Source organism: Lissotriton vulgaris, chromosome 4_1 (assembly GCF_964263255.1).
Source record: "Lissotriton vulgaris chromosome 4_1, aLisVul1.2, whole genome shotgun sequence".
Taxonomy (NCBI): domain Eukaryota; kingdom Metazoa; phylum Chordata; class Amphibia; order Caudata; family Salamandridae; genus Lissotriton; species Lissotriton vulgaris.
This window is the reverse complement of record NC_141691.1, coordinates 867,859,073-867,879,500: the sequence shown is the minus strand read 5'-3', so window position 1 is coordinate 867,879,500 and position 20,428 is coordinate 867,859,073. Positions and strand designations below refer to the sequence as shown.

General features: G+C 44.4%; 1 protein-coding gene across 1 annotated transcript in view; it reads left to right on the top strand.

Annotated features, from left to right (window-relative positions):
* LOC147722677 (uncharacterized) overlaps positions 1-19,707 on the top strand; it is a 60,977-nt gene extending 41,270 nt beyond the window's left edge. Inside the window, exons 3-4 of the mRNA XM_086967350.1 lie at positions 16,846-17,010; positions 19,088-19,707. Coding sequence (XP_086823476.1) covers positions 16,846-17,010; positions 19,088-19,707 — 785 coding nt within the window. The remainder of the gene's footprint in view (positions 1-16,845; positions 17,011-19,087) is intronic.
* Positions 19,708-20,428: the final 721 nt, after the last annotated feature.

The window sequence follows — 20,428 nt, the reverse complement described above, 5'->3', positions numbered from 1 at the left end:
GAGTGAATTGAGAAGTGCATGTGTTGTGGCTGAGTGAATGTATGATTGCATGGATAATGTCTGAGTGAATGAATAAGTGTATGGGTAGTGCTTGGATGAGTATATGGTTAGTACCTGAGGCATAGATGAGTTCATGGGTAGTGCATGAGTGAATGGATCAGTCTAAGGGTAGAACCTGAGTAAATGAATTCATGGAAGGATAACGCCTGAGTGATTGGATGAGTGCAAGGTAGTATCTCAGTAATTGCATGTATGCAGGGGTAGTGCCTGGGTGATTGGGTGAGTGCATAGATAGTGCCTAGGTGAATGAGTAAATGAATGCAAAGTGGCTACATGAGTGGGTGAATACATGGATAGTGCCTCAGTGATTGAATGACTGCATTGGTAGTGCCTCAGTGAATGGATGAGTGCATGGATAGTGGCTGAGTAAATAGATGAGAACAAGCTTAGTGGTTAAGTGAATGGATGAGTGCAAGGGTAGCGCCTGGGTGAATGGATGAGTGCATGGGTAGTGTCTGAGTAAATGGATGAGCGCAGGGGAAGTGAGTGAGTGAATGGATGAGTGCAAAGATATTGCCTGGATTATAGGATGAGTTTATGAGCATTGCCTGAGTGAATATATGAATGCATGCCTACTGCCTAAGTAAATGGATGAGTGGAAGGGTAGTACCTGGGTGATTGGATGACGGCATTGCTAGTGCCTGTGTGAATGGATGAGTGCAAGCATAGTGCGTGAGTTATTGTTTTGGCTGCATGGATAGTGCTTGAGTGATTGCAAGTATGTATGAATAGTGCCTAGGTGATAGGATGAGTGCATGGGTACTGCCTGGCTGACTGAAAGAGCAGTAGCTGTGTGAGTGGATGAGTGTGTGGGTAGTGCATCAGAGGTGGAGAAGTGTGGCTCAATTATTAGAGCTCTGGTTATTGTATCTCCCTGATGCAGAGGTCTAGCCCGGGACCAGGGTTCAATTCCCCGCCTCGGCAGGTCTTGGGCTCAAAATTCCACGGACCTGATTATTCTCGCCTCGGTGCCTATTCCAATCATGGAGTCCCACTCTGCAACTCTGGGCAATAGCTTGCTTAATCTCCACAACGGCCCCGACAATACTAAGGATGCCTGGCCTCCACCTTGGGGGTGCCCAGGAGTGGACGCCTCACAGGGAAAGCCAGGATGGGTTCCACAGCAGTATTCGTACAAGCGTCTTGAGACCCTTGCGGGTGAGTAGTGCGCTATACAAGTATCAATTTACATTTTTACATTTAAATCAATGATGGATGAGTGCATGTATACTGTCTGGGTGAATAGATTAGTGAATTGGTAGTGGCTAGGTGGATGGATCAGCCGAAGGGTAGTTCCTGGGTGATTGGATGTGTGCATGGATAGTGCCTGGGTGATTGGATGACTACATGGATAGTACCTAAGTGAATGGATGAGTGCATGGGTAGTGGCTGAGTGAATGGATGAGTGCATAGGTAGTGGCTCAGTGAATGGATGAGTGCCAGGGTAGTGCCCGAGTAAATGGATTAGTGCATGAGTAATGGCTGAGTGAATGGAAGAATATATGAGTAGTGCCTGGGAGATTGGATGAGTGCATGGATAGTGACTGGGTGATTGGATGACTGCATGGGTAGTACCTCAGTGAATGGATCAGTGCATGGGTAGTGGCTCAGTGAATGGATGAGTGCAAGGGTTGGGCCTAGATGAATGGATGAGTGCATGGGTAGTGTCTGAGTGAATGAAGGAGTGCATTGGTAGTGCCTCAGTGAATGGATGAGGGCAAGGATAGTGCCCAAGTAAATGAATGAGTGCATGAGTAATGGCTGAGTGAATGAATGAGTGCATGGTTAGTGCCTGGGTGAATGAATGAGTGCATGGGTAGTGCTTGAGTGATTAGATGAGTGAATGGGTAGTATATGGGTTATTGGGTGAGTGCATAGATAGTGCCTGTGTAATTGAGTGAATGAATTCATGGTGGTTTCATGATTGGGTGAGTACATGGTTAGTGCCAGGATGATTTGATAACTGCGGTGGTAGTGCCTCAGTGAATGAATGAGTGCATGATAGTGGCTGAGTGATTGGATGAGTGCAATATTAGTACCTTAGTGAATGTGTGAGTTCAAGGGTACTGCTTGGGTGAATGCATGAGTGTATGGTTAGTGTCTAAGTAAATGGATGAATGCATTGGTAGTGTGTAAGTGAATGGATGAGAACAAAGGTATTGCATGGATCATAAGATGAGCGTATGAGTGGTGCCTGAGTGAATATATAAATGCATGGGTGGTGCCTGAGTAAATGGATGAGTGCATGGGTGGTGCCTGAGTGAACGGATGAGTGCAAGCATAGTGCCTGGGTGATTGTGTGACCGGATGGTTAGTGCTTGGGCGATTGCAGGAATGTATGAATAGTGTCTAGGGGATTGGACGAGTGCATGGGTACTGCCTGGGTGATTGGATGAGTGCATGAGTCGTGCTTGTGTGAGTGGATTGTAGTGGTTATGCCCACGTTGGGCGCCATGTAGTGTAGTTCCTAGTTTCCCACTAGGCCGTGCGCATTGGAATAACATAAACAGTAGTATCGACGTAGAAGTGCGGATCTTCCAGGCCTCTACTGACTATGCTAAACTTAATTGGGTTTGTTACCAACTAGCTCAGAGGTCACTGGAAACTTTCTTGACTGAATAGGAAGTGATCAGCTTCCCTGGCACAGACAAGAAGGGATCCAGTTTTCCTACAACCGTGCAACATGACAACTTTGCTCCTCAGATCAAGAGTCAATTTCTAGGGTCGTGTGAAACAATAGACAGTTATTTTACTCAGTCAGGTTAGTGCAGATTACTTTCACAATATGTAGAGAATAGAGAGACGGGCGTTTGTCAATAAAGGGTTAACATTTATTGAACAGTCTTTTTTCTCGTACAAGAGAAATGAATTGCCACAATTGCAAGACTTGTTATTATAAAATGTACGTACAGTAAGATAAGTATTGCGAGATAATACTGTAAAAGCATTGATATGGTTTCTTAGCCATACAATGGTTTAAAAGTAATAAAACATATATACATTCATATATACATTAGGCTAAAATACTCAACTGGTGTTTCTAACTACGCCTACCCCAGTGTACCTGACCTAAGCCTAATACGTGGGAGGGGAGTAAGTAAGTAGCTTTAAGTTAAGTTGGTTTTGCCAAGGTTTGCTTCAAGAATTCTCACTAAGGGTTTAGTCAACACCATACCTCTGAATAGAATGATGGAGGTCTGGTATCTCCTTCAGGGAAAACTCGGTATCCCAGTCACCCGCAAGAGTAGACCAGAAACTCTGGAGCTGGATTCCTCTGCAGGAGAAAGGCAGCGTCTCTCTTCAGCGCGTCGAGGAGGAGGAGGGGGGACAGCGTCCGCGGGAAGCTGGCATCTGCTGGGCTCTTCGCAGAGGGACGGCTGTTCAGCTCCTAGTTTCACCACACCATTGTTCGCGCTTTAGCAGCGATAATGGCATCAGCAGCTTGCATACAGCAGCTTCATCAAGCGACGGGCAACAGGCTGCAGCAACAGGCAACGGGCAATTGCTTAAGGTAACGTTGGTAATATTTATACCTGACAGGTGCCTGGTTTGACGTACGTTTGCTGGACATAAGACGTCAATTAAAGATGTCACTAGGAAGTGATCGCTATCAGTTGCTCATTAGAGTTCCATTACTAATCAAAACACAGCAAGCGGGGATTTCCAGGTTTGCTGAGTTTTTATCTTGTTGAAGAACTCGGAGTGTTAATCTAGGAATCTCAGATAGTGACTTCTGCTCTGTCATTGCACTAATTGGTTGCAAAGGAAGTGGCAGAGAACTATTCTGGAATGTGGCTCTGTTCGTGTGAGGCCAGAGATGACTTTCTGAATATCGCATTTGAACGGTTATGCCAATATAGGGAATAAATGGATTTATAGCCGAATAGGGGCATAAGGTCACAGTATCGATCAGGATCCTAGATAAGCACGCAACAGGATGAGTATTGGGATAGTGCATCAGTGAATGGATGAGTGCATGGGTATTGTCTGGGAGAATAGATTAGGGCAAGGGTAGTGGCTAGGTGGATGGAAGAGCAGAAGGGTAGTGCCTGGGTGATTGGTTGTGTGTATGGGTATTGCCTGGGTAAATGGATGAGTGCATGTGTAGTGCCTGAGTAAATTAATGAACACATGCATAGTGTGTTAGTGAATGGGTGTGTGCAAGGGTAGTGCCAGAGTGATTGTGAGTACATGAATAGTGCCTGGGTGATTGGAAGAATGTATGAGTAGTGCCTGGGTGAATGGATGAGTACATGGATAGTGCCTAGTAAGCATGGGCGGAAAATCCGTTACGCTCGCGGATTTTGCGGATTTTCGGTAAATTCGCAATCCGCGAGATTCGCGAATTTCCCGCAAAATCCGCAAATTCGCACACAGCGGATTTTTTTTCTTTGCGGTGTAAGTTCGCAATTGCGAACATGTAGGTGCGGCGGGCAGCAACAATCTCGCACTCGCGAAATTACAAAAATTGCAATTCCGCACAAGAAATCTACTAGCAAGCAGCATAGACCTTCTGAAATTGATTATTTTTACCAGAATAACTCCTCAGGTTGACATTTGCCTGCACTTTTTTAGATTTGAGGCCTTTTGATTTTCTTTGGATAACTTTTGGATTAGAAATCAACTTTCTCATATAAGCTTGGTGGGGCATTAAAGTTGCTGTAATGCTGCTCTGCAGAAAAACGAGTTTTGCAAAAGTGAAAGCAGGTTCAAAAGTTCAAACTCATCATTAGTAACCGTTCCCTGTAGTGCTTCCTGACAAGGGCCCCTCCAAAGTTCAGTTGCTAGTTGCAACAATTGTTCAGTTGCTAGTTGCAACAATTGTATGACCCTGCTCTGACCCTCACAGCAGGCTCATAGAATAGCTACAAGTAGGCTACAAAGGTCCTGGAAAAAAAAATTGCACTGCAACAGAAAGCAAATCACAGATAAGGATGCAGGTGCCAGACTGGAATTTTAAAACAGTGACACATTAATAAATCAACCCCAAATTAATTCATGTCAGTTGAAGCAGGCAGGTGTGCTTGCTTTTTCCCCCCATAATCTACAGTGATGATGAACCAGAGGGTGGCATAAGGCATTGATGTACCAGAGGGTGGCATGGGTAAAACAGAGGGTGGCAGGGGTGAAACAGAGGGTGCTGGGAACCTATGATGATGAACCAGACGTAGAAACAACATAATCATGTACGTTGTGAGCCGACATGTAAGTTCGCGATTGCGAACTGTTACAAAACCCTCGCGAACTGTCAGAAATCCTTGCGAACTGGCAGAAATCCTTGCGAACACAAAAAAAAATCCGCAAATTCGCGAGAATTCATGGATTTTGCGGATTGCGAGTTCGCAAATTCGCAAAATTCGCGAACGCCAGATTCGCAAAATTCGCCCATGCTTAGTGCCTAGGTGATCGGCTGACAGCATGGGTAGTACCTCAGTGAATGGATGAGTGCATGGGTAGTGGTTGAGTTAATGGACAAGTGCATGTGTAATTGCTCAGTGAATGGTTGAGTGCAAAGGTAGGGCCAGGGTCAATGGATGGGTAGTGCCTGAGTGAATGGATGAGTGCATGGGTAGTGCCTCAATGAATGGATGAGTGCAAGTATAGTACCTGTGTAAATGGATAAATGCATGAATAATGGCTAGGTGACTGAATCAGTACATGGGTAGTGCCTGTGTGAATGGATGAGTGCATTGGGCCCGATTCACAGAATGAACTTAAGACTCAATCCTAAATTTACTACTATTTTGGTATTCACAGAATGCACTTACTACTTTTGGCATTCACAGAATGCACTTACTACTTTTGGCATTCACAGAATGAACTTACTACTTTTGGTATTCACAGAAGTTAGGATTTTGTCTTAAGTTTGTCTTAAAACAGACTTAAGACAGACTTAAGACAAACTTAAGACAGACTTAAGACAGACTTAAGACAAAATCCTAACTTCTGTGAATACCAAAAGTAGTAAGTTCATTCTGTGAATACCAAAAGTAGTAAGTGCATTCTGTGAATGCCAAAAGTAGTAAGTGCATTCTGTGAATACCAAAATAGTAGTAAGTTTAGGATTGAGTCTTAAGTTCATTCTGTGAATCGGGCCCATTGATAGTACCTGGGTGAATGGTTAAGTAGAAGTTTAGTGCCTGGGCGAATGCATTAATGCAGCTGTAGTACCTTCGTGAATGGATGAGTACATGGGTAGTACCTGAGTACATGGATGACTGCATGCATTGTGTGAGTGAATGGATTAGGGCAAGTGTATTGCCTAGGTCATTGGATGAGTCCATGGGTATTGCCTGAGTGAATAGACAAGTGCATGTGTAGTGCCTGATTGAATGGATGAGTGCAAGAGTAGTGCCTGGGTGATTAGATGAGTGCATGAGGAGTACCAGAATCAATGGAAGAGGGCATGGATAGTGCCTGAGTGATTGGATATGTGCATGGTTAGTGTCTAGGTCATTGCATAATGAATGGATGAGTGCAAGAGAAGTATATGGGTGCTTGAAAGAGTATGTGGGTAGTACCTGAGAGATGTATTATTTGCAAGGTTAGTGCCTGGGTGAAAGCATGAGTGCATGGGTACTGTACGTGTGAATGGATGAGTACAAGCATAATACTTGTGTCATTTCATGAGTGTATGGGTAGTACCTTTGTGAATGGATGAGCACATGTGTAGTGCCTGAGTGGAAGGCTTCATGTCTGGGTGACTGAATGTGGTCATGGGCAGTGCCTAATTGAGTGAATGACTGTATGAATAAAGCCTGAGTGAAAGGATGAGTACCTGATTGAATTCATGAGAGCAAGGGTAGTGCCTGGGTGATTGAGTAAGTATAAATGGATAGTGGCTGGGTAATTGGAAGAATGTATGAGTAGTGCCTGGGTAATTGGATGAGTACATGGGTACTGCCTGCGTAATTGGATGAGTGCATGAGTAGTGCCTGGTAAGTGGATGGGTGCATGGGTGGTGCCTCAGTGAATGGATGAGTGCAAAGCTAGTGCCTGGGTGATAGGATGAGTGGATGGATAGTGCCTAGGTGAATGTGAGAATACCTAAATAGTTCCGTAGTGAATGGATGAATGCATTGGTGCCTCTTGAGTAATTGAATTAGTGCATGAGTTGTGCCTGGTTGATTGTATGAGTGTATGAGTATTGCATAGTTGATTGGGTACGTGCAAGAGTAGCACCTGGGTGATTGGATGAGTGTAAAGGTACAGCCTAGGTCATTGGATGAGTGGAAGGGTAGTGGCTTGGTGATTGGGTGAGTGTATGGTTATTGCCTGGGTGATTGGACGAGTAAATGAGTAGTCCCTGGGTGAGTGGATGAGTGCCTGGGTAGTGCCTTAGTCAATGGATGAGTGCATACATAGTGTCAGGGTATTTGCATAGTGCATGGATTCCCAAAAGAACTTGGTCAGGCGTGCACCATCCTAAATCACAATAGTCAGACTCAGGGATCTAATAATCACCATAACGCATTATATTTTGTAACAGTAAATAATACAAGACAGAAAAAACAGTCGATATCCTTCAGAATCTGAGAATCTTCATTTCATTTTATTCTTCAATTCATCACAATGAAAACAGCCGACACGTGTTTCGTAAGTACTAAATAAGTACCATAACTTTCTCAAGGCTGAAGATAGGGAATATCTGATGTGAAGACAAGCTGACGAGGGAGAGGTAAGAATCGTCCTATTCCCAAAAAAAAGCTAAATACGTGTGGTCACGAATCTTCACAACATTAGGTCCATAGATGCACCATAAATAGTGGCGTCATATAATTGGTATCCGTGCACTAATCGTCCAAAAGGTCCAGACGTTTACTATTAGCGTTTGCAAAAAAGTCCACTAAGATGCAGAGTGGCAGAGTATGTAAACCACTCAACTTTTAGTTGTAGGGGCTCCGTTAAGGTTCCGGGTAGCCGTATCAAATACCAGGAAGCTCTCGTCAAAGAAACGGCATCCCACAAGATGAGTGTAAGGACTATTGTGATTTAGGATGGTGCACGCCTGACCCAGTTCTTTTGTGATATTTACATGCTGATTTTTTTTTCTCAACATTTGGTCACCCCTGGTAGTGAGTGACGTGGGTTTTTGTTGCACTCCGCTAGTATAATTATACTAGTTCAATATTTATTGTCCTTTAAATATCTTTAACCATACATGTTTTTGTGATAGTGCGAATATTCCTCCCAGAGGAACACCACTACATTCTCTCTCTTTTTTACCAGTGCATGGATTCCATTGGATGATTGGCCTGAGTAGTGGCTGGGAGATTAGATAAATTCAAGTACAGTACCTGAGTGAATGGATGACTGCTTAGGTAGTGGCTGGCTGATTGGACAAGTGAAACTGTTGTACCTGAGAGATGGGGTGAGTACATGAGTAGTACCTCAATGAATTCATCACTCAATTACTGATCTGACACATGTAATATATCTCGACCGCCAAACAATAGAAACAGACAAAAGTGTATTAGAATTTCTTTTCGAACATTAGACAACCTAACAGCATACACATTTTTTAAGTAAAACTTTAATTCAACATAGACAAATGTTTTACAGTTTTACAGCGTTTTCCTGTTTTCAACTTTCATACTTGTTTGCTTTCAAAAATGCTTTGTATGAAGGCTCATCATGAAACAGTGGGAAAGAACAAATAATGGATTGTAAAAAAACAATGTGTATAGAAGATCATTACAACTATGTCATACTGTTCACTGTACTCACTACATCTATTTTAATACGGGCTTGCAAATACTATATGGTAAAACTGTTTCTGATATTCTTATATCTGGTACAAAATGTCCAACAATTATGAAGCAGTGTTCATTTTAACATATCATTTAGTAAATATCATCCCTGATACGCCAAATGATGTCTAAACAGTTCTTAGTCCATATACGAAAAACATACCTCATAGTTCTACGCAGAAGTTGCTGTAGCAGAAACATAAAGGGACTTTTTTGTGGTGAAGAGAGTTTTTAACTCTAATGGGCCGACTAATGTCTCAGAAACACGTAATCCATATATATGTCAACACAATACCACAATTTCTTATCCTAGATTCTCCTTAGAACTTCGGTTGTAAAATTAGCAGATATGAGTTTGGTTATTTTTTGGGTAGCCGTGATTTGAATGTCACTTGTATGTTGTTGCATCCTGTTTGACAGCTTAACTATATTGTGTAGTATCCGGAGGTTATATTAACTCCTTCATTAAATATAATTGCTATGGTTGTGAGAGTGTTTTTTGAGATAGAAATTTGGGCAGCTTTAAAGTTCCTAAATTCAGTTCGTAATTTGCATCGTTGTGATATGACTTTGATATATTCTCCATACCTCTGTGGATACAATGTTGACCTAAGTTCTCATCTGCAGTTTGGACAGGTCATATCTTGATGGGCGTCTGTAGTTAAATCTTCAAACAGCACAGCTTCACAATCTGGTAATGTCAAGTACAGGAAACATTCTAAATTTATTTCAGTGCCAGTCATAAATTCACAATCCTCACAGTTATGGATCTATTTACACAACTTAAACCAAACAATTCATTGATATTCATATCTTCTTCATCTAATAGTCCTAGCATTACCATTAGAAATTCTTGAGCATCCAGCTGAAGATTTTGAGAGAACAATACTGATCCTGAACAGTCATCTGTGAGTTTTATTCCAGTTGCAGAATGTATCATACTTCTATCACTTCAAGTAAACGACACAGTTGTGAACACATTCTTTTATCTACCTTTCCTTCAATAGAATTCATAAAATGAGGCAAATAATAAAGCCCATTAAACACTACATTTTCATAACAGTTTATTCCAGATACATTATCAAAGTGATAGCCTTGTATTTCCTCATTGTGCTCTAGTTTTCTTTTTATTTCCTCCTAGTTGATTTTCTTTTTGTTCATCATTTTGTTCAATTCTGTTACACTGTTTGGATATTTTCCACTTTGGACACAGTATTGTTTTATGAACCACAGGATCCTATCCTAAAAGAGGTGCATATTGAGTTCCTAACTGATTATACTCCATTACACAACTCACATCAGCACTTACCTTCTTCTCATCAAAATCAATCAGAAATAAACCAGTCAAATTTCTAATTTGTGACAAAGGTAAACTTTGCGATTTATGAATAGTTACTGCATACGCTAAAGACACTGGGAACTCCTTTTGTTGGACATATAAGTCTTTCACAAGTAGGAAATGTACCACGCATCTCCCAATCTGCTTAACTTCTGCAATATCATTACATTTTATGGCTAAGTATGCCACATAATTTCTGTTTGGATAGTTACCAAATTTCATATCTTTACTCATTGCATCATTTACTATCCCCTATTCTACATTTAAATTACAATGTAAGCTTAAACAAAAGTTTTTACAGATACATAGCTGTTTTTTTAATCCTGCAGTTTCCAACAGAAACTTTTCAAAACTATCCAATTTTGATTGCAGTTGTTCTGTTATTAGCACTGTAACTCCATGATGTTCCATTTTATCATTTTCTCAAATTTCAACAATTTCTTCTTTTTCCATTTGCAATAATTGTACATTGATTTTACTGCACTCCTCAAGAGTTGGCATAAAAAAACAATAGACTTCTCTTCCTTAACAAAATTGTACATTACTTCAGCAGCTGAAACATTTCTTGGTAACAAACTTTTGATGCTGCGGTTTGCAATACTGTCTTTACCTCGTTTGTCGGGACTCCCACTCTGATATCCTTTAGTATATCCGCATAATGCATATCTGATGCTTCGAGTATATTTTCGATTACATTTTTGTTTTGAAAGTTTTCCCATAGTTGACATTTCCATTACTTCCTATTGAATTTCTTGCCTCATTATGCAGTAGTTTCTTGAATACAAGTTGTCCTTTTACAGAGGTTAGTTGTAGTTGGTCTCCAAAGACTTTTAAGTGCTTTCCTCTAAAAAGTAAATTGTAGTCAGTTTTAATATTTGCTGCATTCTGAAATGTATAAAAGCTAGTATTAGGTTAGACACCCTACTGACTTCATTATAGCTTTAATTTCCTTAATACCCTTGCCACTTCATGACAATCATCACCAGATAATTTGTTGTATCGTTTTTGTTGTCATGTTTAACATGCAGCATTAATAATCGATAAAGGGTAACGGTGGCGGTATAGTGACTACACATGACAAATTGGAATCTTTTGTCTTCTGTAGGTAACTTGTCAGTAATTTATTCAAGACGCTGTTTACATGTAGAACATGCACACTTTTTATTCTCATGGAGAAATCCATATTCTACATTACCTTTTACCTCTTCAAAAATATATTTATGATCTGCATTCAATTGCTACATTTGTAGTTCTAGATCCACAGTTTCCTGTCTTACTTGCTACATTCCATTATCCACCTCATTCCTAGCTATTGTAGCTTCATTTTCAATGATTGGCTGTCCAAGAGGATGTTGACTTCCAGGTGCTGAACTTTGACTCCATTGAGAACTCTTTCTTGTTAGCTCATCAGAAATTGTTTCTTCTTGTTCAATCTCATATCTCATCATTTGAAGATACACTGGAAACACAGAGCACTCAATGCTGCCTTTCACAGCGTTGAAAGAGTCTTTATTATAGTCAAATTCTCCAAGTAGCTCAATTTTAGTTTGCCATGGCTGAAGCAACTGTAACCAGCCTAAATAGGCAACTTAGCTTTTGATGGTTGATTACATTTCCTTTGTTATATCTCACCAAACCTCCTTCACATCAAGCCTCAGCAAATGTACCTTCATCTATGTTTTCACTGACATTACTTCTGAAAGTATATTGTTGAAGTATTTCATAAATACACATCCTTTCCAGGTGTGGACTTCTTCTCGGATAGTATGTATCGAGCATATTACTCTTCAGAATATCTGTACTGTATTGCTCAAAGTATGCAAGATATTGAATTTCAGGAAAATATTTTGGTACTCTTTTACGAGTATTATCAAGCCTTAAACTCACCCATAAAAGTCCTCTAGACACATTTATAGGAGCTTATCTCTCTGTGAGAAAGCATTTTCAAACTAAAACTGTACAATTTCTTTGTAAGGCTCTTTTCTGCTGAAATCTCTCCCCACATCTCTTGCATCTCAGTTTTCTCTGAATTTGTTATTTAAGATGTAGTGTACCAAGCAACAGCAATTAAGTTGTCTGCAACGAACTGCACATGCATGTTTGCATTCCACATCTTTTGAATCACAGGGTTGTAGTCATTAATGTACTTGGAGGCCTCTAATTTTCTTAGATTGTATGCATTATTTGGTGATTTCCTTGTAAGTGTATGCCTAACTGTAGACAAAAAGCTGTTGACTCTTCCTTGTGAGATGGACAATTTGTGGAAATCCGACATGACATCTTGTATAAAATTTCCCTTTTGCTCTGTATTTTCACTGACAATATTTTCTGCATCTATGATTTTGGAATCATACAACTTAATATGTTTTCACTACTCTCTTTTGGGATGGAGCAAGTCACATACTGCTCAGTAAAAGACAAAACAGCCTCATCACTGTCTGTTCCAAACTTTGGGGCATCTTTTACCCACAACAGCATGTAAAAATGGGGAGCACCTCTAGCTTGGTACTCTTTATGCCGAAAGAAATAAATCACTTCACTAAGAGGAGGTTTTGTTTTATTTAAGATGAAAGCCATCATTGCTTGAAATCTTTGATTAAAATATCTACAAATATTTGTAGGGTCTAGTGAGCACAGTTCTCCTGACATCGTCAGATGAATGTGTTTTATATTTGAACTTGCCTCCTGCAAATATTCTAGCAGGTCATCCTGTGGATGTTATGTTATGTTATGTTAAGATAGATTATAAAGCGCACAGCTGCCCCAGCAACGAGGCGTCCCGTCGTGAGAAACAATAACGCAAATACTGCAAGAAAATCCCATCACAGTTAAAAAGACAAGGGACAGGGGCGCCAGAGGAACATAAGAAGGGAAAGATTATTGTGAGAACAAATGGGTTTTTATCACTTTCCGGAAGATCAAATATGTATCCATGCTCCGGATATGAGAAGGAAGGCCATTCCAGAGCTTGGAAGCCAGTACACGAAATGAGCGACCACCAGCACGAGCCCTCTGCATGCGTATTATTGAAGCCAGGTTTCTACCAGCAAAGCGCAGAGGACTCTGGGGAATATAAAGCGAAAGCAGGCCCGACACTATGCCAGAGGAGGGGGATTTCAAGATCTTAAATGCCAAACAAAGGGATTTAAATTCCACCCTTCTCTCCTCTGGTAGCCAATGTAGCCGCCGAATAATACTAGAGGTGGAACAATGACTGGGCATGGCAAGAAGAATTCTTACTACGACATTCTGGACCCTCGGAAGTCTTAGTTTGTGTTTGAAAACTCAATGCTGAGTCGACCCACACACCCAGGTTTTTCACCACTTTTTTTGGAATAAGAGGGGGTCCCAAAGAGGAGGGCCACCAATGCCTGTTCCATAGCTCATGATCCTTTCCCAACAGCAAGACCTCGGTCTTGCTGGCATTAAGCAGTAGACAGTTGGTATTCAGCCACTCTCCTACAGCCGCTATACCACTTTGAAACTTAGCCGCTTTCTCCTGACAGCCATTGGAGAGGGCGACTACAAGCTGGGTGTCATCAGCATATGACACAATTGTCAACCCTCTCCTTTTGGCTAGCAAGGCCAGCGGCAGGACGTACAAGTTAAAAAGTGTAGGACTTAGGGGAGAGCCCTGGGGTACCCCCTGTTTGTTGGGATGCATCCTAGAAGAAAAAGGGGGATCCGAGACGTGGATCAACCTGTCTGAAAGAAAAAAAGAGAGCCAGGTCAGAGCAGCGCCTGCAATGCCAGCCTCCCTCAGCCTTTGAATCAGGATTTGATGCAAACCTGCATCAAAAGCGGCATTAAGATCCAATAGGATCAGTGCAGAGGACCGCCCTTCATCCAGAGCAGCTCTCATATGTTCAGATACAGCTAGAAGAGATGATTCAGTGCTGAGATTGCGACTGAAGCCACACTGAGAGGAATCCAAGATGTGATTTTCCTCCAAATAGGGAGAATCGTGTTAACATGAGCCTCTGTGATTTCAGACATCCATGGTAACAGAGAAATGGAACGAAAATTCTCCAACTTGGTTAGATCAAGTGTGGGATTCTTTAAGAGCGGCCTAACAATAGCCTGCCTCCAAGCCCTAGGGACAATGGCCCTAGCAGAGACAGGTTAATAACCTGGTCTAGCGGTGTCAGAAGAGCAGGAAAAATTCTCCTCAGATGTTCCGGCTTCATGGGATCGGTAGGAGAGCCAGTTTTGATCTTCCTGCACAGTATGACAAGTCCTTCCTTGGTAATAGGGGGAAAAGTGACTAATGCTTGAGCAGAAGGAGGTAAATTCTCACAGTAGCTAGCTAGGACTGTTGGGGGAAAGGTTTTATAGATGTTCTCCACTTTGTTTATAAAGAAAGTGGCCAGGTCCTCACAGTGCTCACTAGACTTAACTATAGGTGTCTTGCGTGCCCCTGCATTTTTCAGAGTGGTAATGATAGAAAAGACCTTCTTAGCAGGGTTCTGACTATTTCTAATCTCCTCCGAGTAATAGGAGCCCCATACTTTTCGGACTGCCCTGTGATATTTCTTTATAGCTTTATGATAATTGCCTTTCAAAACAATATCAAAATCACTCCTCCATTCCCGTTCCAGTCGTTTGCATACTTTACGCATAGCCGCGAGGGAACCATTGTACCAAGGATTAGACTTGGTACTTCACCCCTTCGACCACTTAGCCGAAACCAACTCATCCAGTGGAAGTTTAAGCCAGTTGATAAAGGTGTCAATGGCCAGATCAGGCTCGTCTGGCCAGCAAAGCAGACTGAATGAGAGGCACGTGCAAAGCTGGTCAAAATTCAGTTTGTGCCAAGGACGGCACCCCTAAAAGCGCTATGGTGGTCAAGTAATGATCAGTCCAATCTAAAGGAGTAGGGGTTGAGACAGAAAGACCCGAAAGATTAGAAAAAACAGGGTCCAACAAATGGCCCGCAGAATGAGTAGGATCAGGGACCAGTTGAAGCAGTTGGCAGGCTGCCAGGCCTGTAATAAAGTTAGCTGCGTCAGGATCGTGTGGATTGTCAAGGTGGAGATTTAAATCACGAATGACCACAAAGTTGGCATAGCTCACAGACAGAGTACCTACTAAATCTACCAACGCAGTCCTTTCCTCCTTGGAGGGACCCAGAGGACAATAGACTATTAGCCCAGACAGAGTAAAACTGGGGTTGAAAGTAATCCCAAAGCGACCACATTCAGAGCCCACCACATCTTCCTTGACCAATGAGCAGGGGAGATGAGCTTTATAGACAAAAGCCAACCCCCTCCCCAGGACTCTCGATTAATGGTGCAGATGCTATAGCCGGACGGAAGCGCCAAGCCTGGCTCAGCTAGCGTGTTGGCTGACAACCAGGTTTATGACAAGAAAAGAGCGTCCGGAGACTCATCTTGAAGTAGATTAAACACATCTAAGTAGTGTTTCACCAGTGATCTACAGTTAAGGCTAAGTATTTTAATGCTTTGTCCTGAGCACTGCATTTGTATAGGCAGGCAACTCATGATAACTTCCGAGTTATAACCACAAGTCCTACAACAGAAAGAGCCCATAGGGGTAATAGGAGAACAAGGACAAACCGTATCCATTGAAGATTTTATCATCATGAGGTTATCACGGGAGTACGAATAGACAGTTTCCCTAAAACCGGCCGAGTGACTGGCAGCTGGCATCGTCCTGGTGCGGACGGGCACAGACATACTTGCCTTTGGCACGCCTTTGGCATGCCATCGAGGCGCCCGCTGCGCGCGTCCACTGTGCATCCGGTCCAGCATGACCCTAAATAAGGCAGCAGTCAGCCACTAGACCTCACACCACCGGAAGTGGTTGCCCGGGAAGAGAGCCTCAAAGTGAAACTAAAAAGGCACTTCCCTCCGCGCAAACGGTACAAACCGTGACGGACCGGGGAAGCCTCACAAGAACATAGAACAGTCAGCCCCCAAGAGGTAAAACACACTGTCTGTTGAGAAATAAAATGTAAAACAGAACACAAATTAAAAACAGTTTTACTTACTTACTGGGGGCGTGGCTAGCGGCCGAACATGGCGGCAGCATAGAGGACTAGCTCCGGCAGGGAAGCGGCCTCTCCAACTATCCGTACATTAATCCGTGGCTGAATCTCACCTCAGACGGAGGCACCAAACGCCCGAGACCGGGCGGAACTGGCAGCAAGTACCCGGACGGAAATCGGAGTCCGGATGACGGAGTTATCGTCGAGTGCTGAATCGATCGAAACACAGGCCTGACTCCGGGGAATCCAGTGGCGAGTGAAGCCGACCGGAAGTGCGGTCTGTTCGGCTGCCCCAGACCGGAAGTGATCGGGACTGGAGAAACACCCCGCGACACGACCAGCGAGCAAGGTCTCTATCTTGGGACGGAACGTATGTCATAATTGAAAGTGGTTCGTAGAAGGAAGTGCCTGAGGATTCTTTGGAATACCAAGGAAAAAGTATTCTGCCGGAAAGGCGCAGACCGTCTGCTCCGTTACGACCATTGGGGCGCATACCCCCATTGCTACGGGAGCTTCTCTTTGGATCGGACTGTGGGTCGCGTTGTAGCGGCGACTGATCCTTGTGCTCCCTCGCTCCGAAGAACTGTATACTTCCCGCGACCGCACTATGGCTGGGAAAGGTGCTAAAGGTGGTACGACACAGACGCGTATCGAACGATAAACTAACGACAAAACTGCTTCCCCTCCAGCGGATGGACGGCATTCCTCCACAAAAACAGGTGAACCTGTGGGGACAAAGAAGGCGACGCTGGATGATGTTATGAAGGCTCTCACGCAGGTCCAGATGACGGTGGGTTCCATCTCGACCGAAATAACCCTCATCATAAGCGGATCTTCACAAAATGGCCGAGAAAGTAGGTTCATTGGAATTGGTCACGAAATCGCTGGTTGAGGATGTGTCGGAACTACAGACGGCCATGGAGGCGGTAATGACGGAGAACAAAATCCTAAAAGACAAGCTGGACGACCAAGAAGGACGCTCCAGACGAAATAATGTACGTATTCTTGGTGTTCCGGAGTCGGAAGGCACGAGAGCGATGGATCTGTACGTGGAAGACCTCATTAAAACACACCTTCAACCTAAAGGACTGTCGGCCTTCTTTTCAATCGAAAGCGCACACAGAGTCCCGGGCGGTCAGCCTAAACCAGGGGCTTCACCCAGACCGATCCTAGTGAGACTGTTTAATTTCCACGACCGGGACGTCATCCTTCAAGCGGCACGGGTCTCACCACCTGTGAAAATTCTGAACTCTACAGTGGCATTCTTCCCGGACTACACGGCGGAGGTGGCCAGGCAGCGGAAAACTTTCCTGGACGTTAAAAAGGGACTCAGGAGACGAGAACTTCAATATTCTATGATCTTTCCGGCCAAGCTCCGGGTGGTGGCGGAGAAAAGGACCTGGTTTTTCGACAACCCAGAGACTGCACGAGACTGGCTGGACGGCTGGCGTCCTGCCTCCCAATCTTGCCGCCCTGGACGGACTAAAAATGGCCAACATTCGAACGACCGGGACGACGCTGGAGACGCTGATATGAACAGTGGCAGAAGCTCGCCAGTGAGAGACAATGTCGATGCAAACCAGGAGGTAGACATATGAACACTCGACAGGTATGAGACATTCTTCTTTGGGACTGTGGCCGGAACCGCCATGGACACTGGGCCGAGGGCCTCTGCAGAGGGTATGAGGGGTCGCTAATTCCGGAGTACTCCTCACCCCCAACGAGCAAGTAACTGTGTGTTCTTCTTGGGGTGGGTCTAAGCACTCTGCTAAATTGGGGTGGCAGGCAGTTTTGAGTCCGTGTAGCAGGGAAGCAGGGCGGGTGGGAGTTCGGGGAACGGGGGGGTTTCAATGGTTTGTTAGTTTGTATTGTTTGGCTCTATTGATCATCTGGAGGTTTCTCATAGTCATACGGTGCCGCATTTCATACACCGGATGTACCACTACTGATCTTCTAGCACTACAAAGACTCCAACATGCGATTAGATACACATGGGAGGGGAGACCTCCATCGACCACAGTTCTGTCCTATCCCATGGAATCCCAACTTACATACACGTCCATACGATGGCGGACCAACCACGACCAAATAACATAACAACTGATCCAGAGATGGGGCCTGTGCCGCCGCTACAAATAATGTCATGGAATGTCCGGGGGTTGGGGGACAAAGTGAAGAGAGGGCTGGTTCTCCAGTGTATCAGGAGGTTGAACTGCGACATCGCCCTGCTTCAGGAAACACACTTAGTGGGTGCAGCTACCAGAGCTTTAGATAGACGAGGTTACCACATGGTTGCACACTCGGATTTCACTTCAGAGTCCCGCGGGACGGGTATTTGGGTGAAAAAGACATCTCGATTCATACAACGGTCTACCAAAATGGACAAACATGGCCGCTTTGCGGCAGTATGTGGGCAGTGGGAAGGTGTGCCCATTAATGTGGTGTCTGTCTACATCCCGCCAGCTCTACATTCATTGGCACTTCCGGACCTGGGCAAATTTCTTCTAGAACTCCCGGATGGGGACCTGCTGGTGGGCGGAGACTTCAATGCGTTGGCCGATACTGAACAAGATAGATTCCCGGTTCGCACACTCACCACAGGCCCAACAAAATTCGGGGACTTTTTGGAGGCACAGGGACTGGTCGATATATGGCAGCAGCTCCACCCCACAGATCGGCATTACTCTTACTACTCAGCCACACACGACTGCCTATCCCGTATTGAATACTTCCTTACACTGGGGGGTGGCAGACTCACGATTAACGACGTGCAGATTAGGCCCCGGGGTATATCGGATCATTCCCCCCTGACCGTCACTTTGTCCTGCACAGTAACAGCGTGAAAGCGAATCTATCCCATCTACCCTGGTTATCTCAAACTTCCTCCGGTCCGAAAAACCCTGAAAGCAACTACTAAGCATTATTTCCAAGAAAACGCCGGCACGGTGTCTTCCCCGACGCCACTGTGGGAAGCATACAAGACGGTGTTGCGAGGCCAGGCGATCACGGCCATTACCAACCATAAACGCAAGCAGAAACAGGAACTACTAGAGTTAGAACTGAAGTTGGAGCAGGCAAATGCGGCCCATATGGCAGTACCGTCGGAGGACACTCGACACACACTACACCTCTGCCAACAGCAGCATGATGACCTTCTTAAACGACGGACGTTAGAGAATATAGAGGCAACAACGCATAGGGTTTACGATATAGGCGATAAAGCCAACAAATTATTGGCCTGGCTGGACAGGAAAAAGGACGGCAGTAGGCACATTTTACAATTGCAGGACCCGGAAGGGACGTGCCACACACGCCCCTCCAAAATTGTTGACCTCTTAGCGGACCACTTTCAGGCAGTCTATACCCCGAGGGTGGTAGTCACGGCCGAAGCGGCAGAATTAGCACTCCAAGAGGTAGAAGTAGGGACGTTGTCGCCAGAGGCAGTGTCTGAACTGGAAGCGGACCTCACGGTGGAGGAGCTCCGTGTGGCGATAGGTCGTATCGCCCAATCTCGCTCCTCAATGCAGAGGCGAAGATTTTGGCGAAACTGATTGCGAATAGACTGACCCCACACCTACCACACCTGATCCACCCGGACCAGTCAGGCTTCATGCCACATAGGAGCACTGCGTTAAATCCCTGCAGGGTGCATGGAGCATTGGCTCGAGCACATTTGCTGAAGGGGCCGGTGGCCATTTTGTCGTTGGACGCCAGAATGGCTTTCGATATGGTAGAGTGGCAATACCTGTTTGCAGTTCTGACCCGGATGGGCTTTGGACCTAAATTTTGATCATGGATTAGACTCCTCTACACAGACCCGGTTGCCCATGTGGCGGCCAATGGCCACATGTCTCGAGTGATCCCTCTGGCACGTGGGAAACGTCAGGCCTGCCCCTTGTCCCCTCTATTATTCGCGCTGGTCCTAGAACCGCTCGCTATTGTTATTAGGAACACACCGCTGCTGAGAGGTATTAAGTGGGGTGATGCCTGGGAGGACAGAGTATCCCTGTATGCTGACGATATGTTGGTCTACTTATCTGACCCTAAGTCGAGTGTCCCGATATTGTTAGCACTTTGTGATAAACATGGATCGACCTCCGGATATACAATTAACTGGACAAAGTCGGTCCGTTACGTCCTGAAAGGCCCTGTACCAATCCTTCCTGAACAGTGTCCTCTGGTACTGACTGATGTCTCCTTTAAATACTTGGGCATACATGTCTCCGGTGACCCGAACGTGTTCTACGATCGGAACCTGGCGCCCCCACTCCT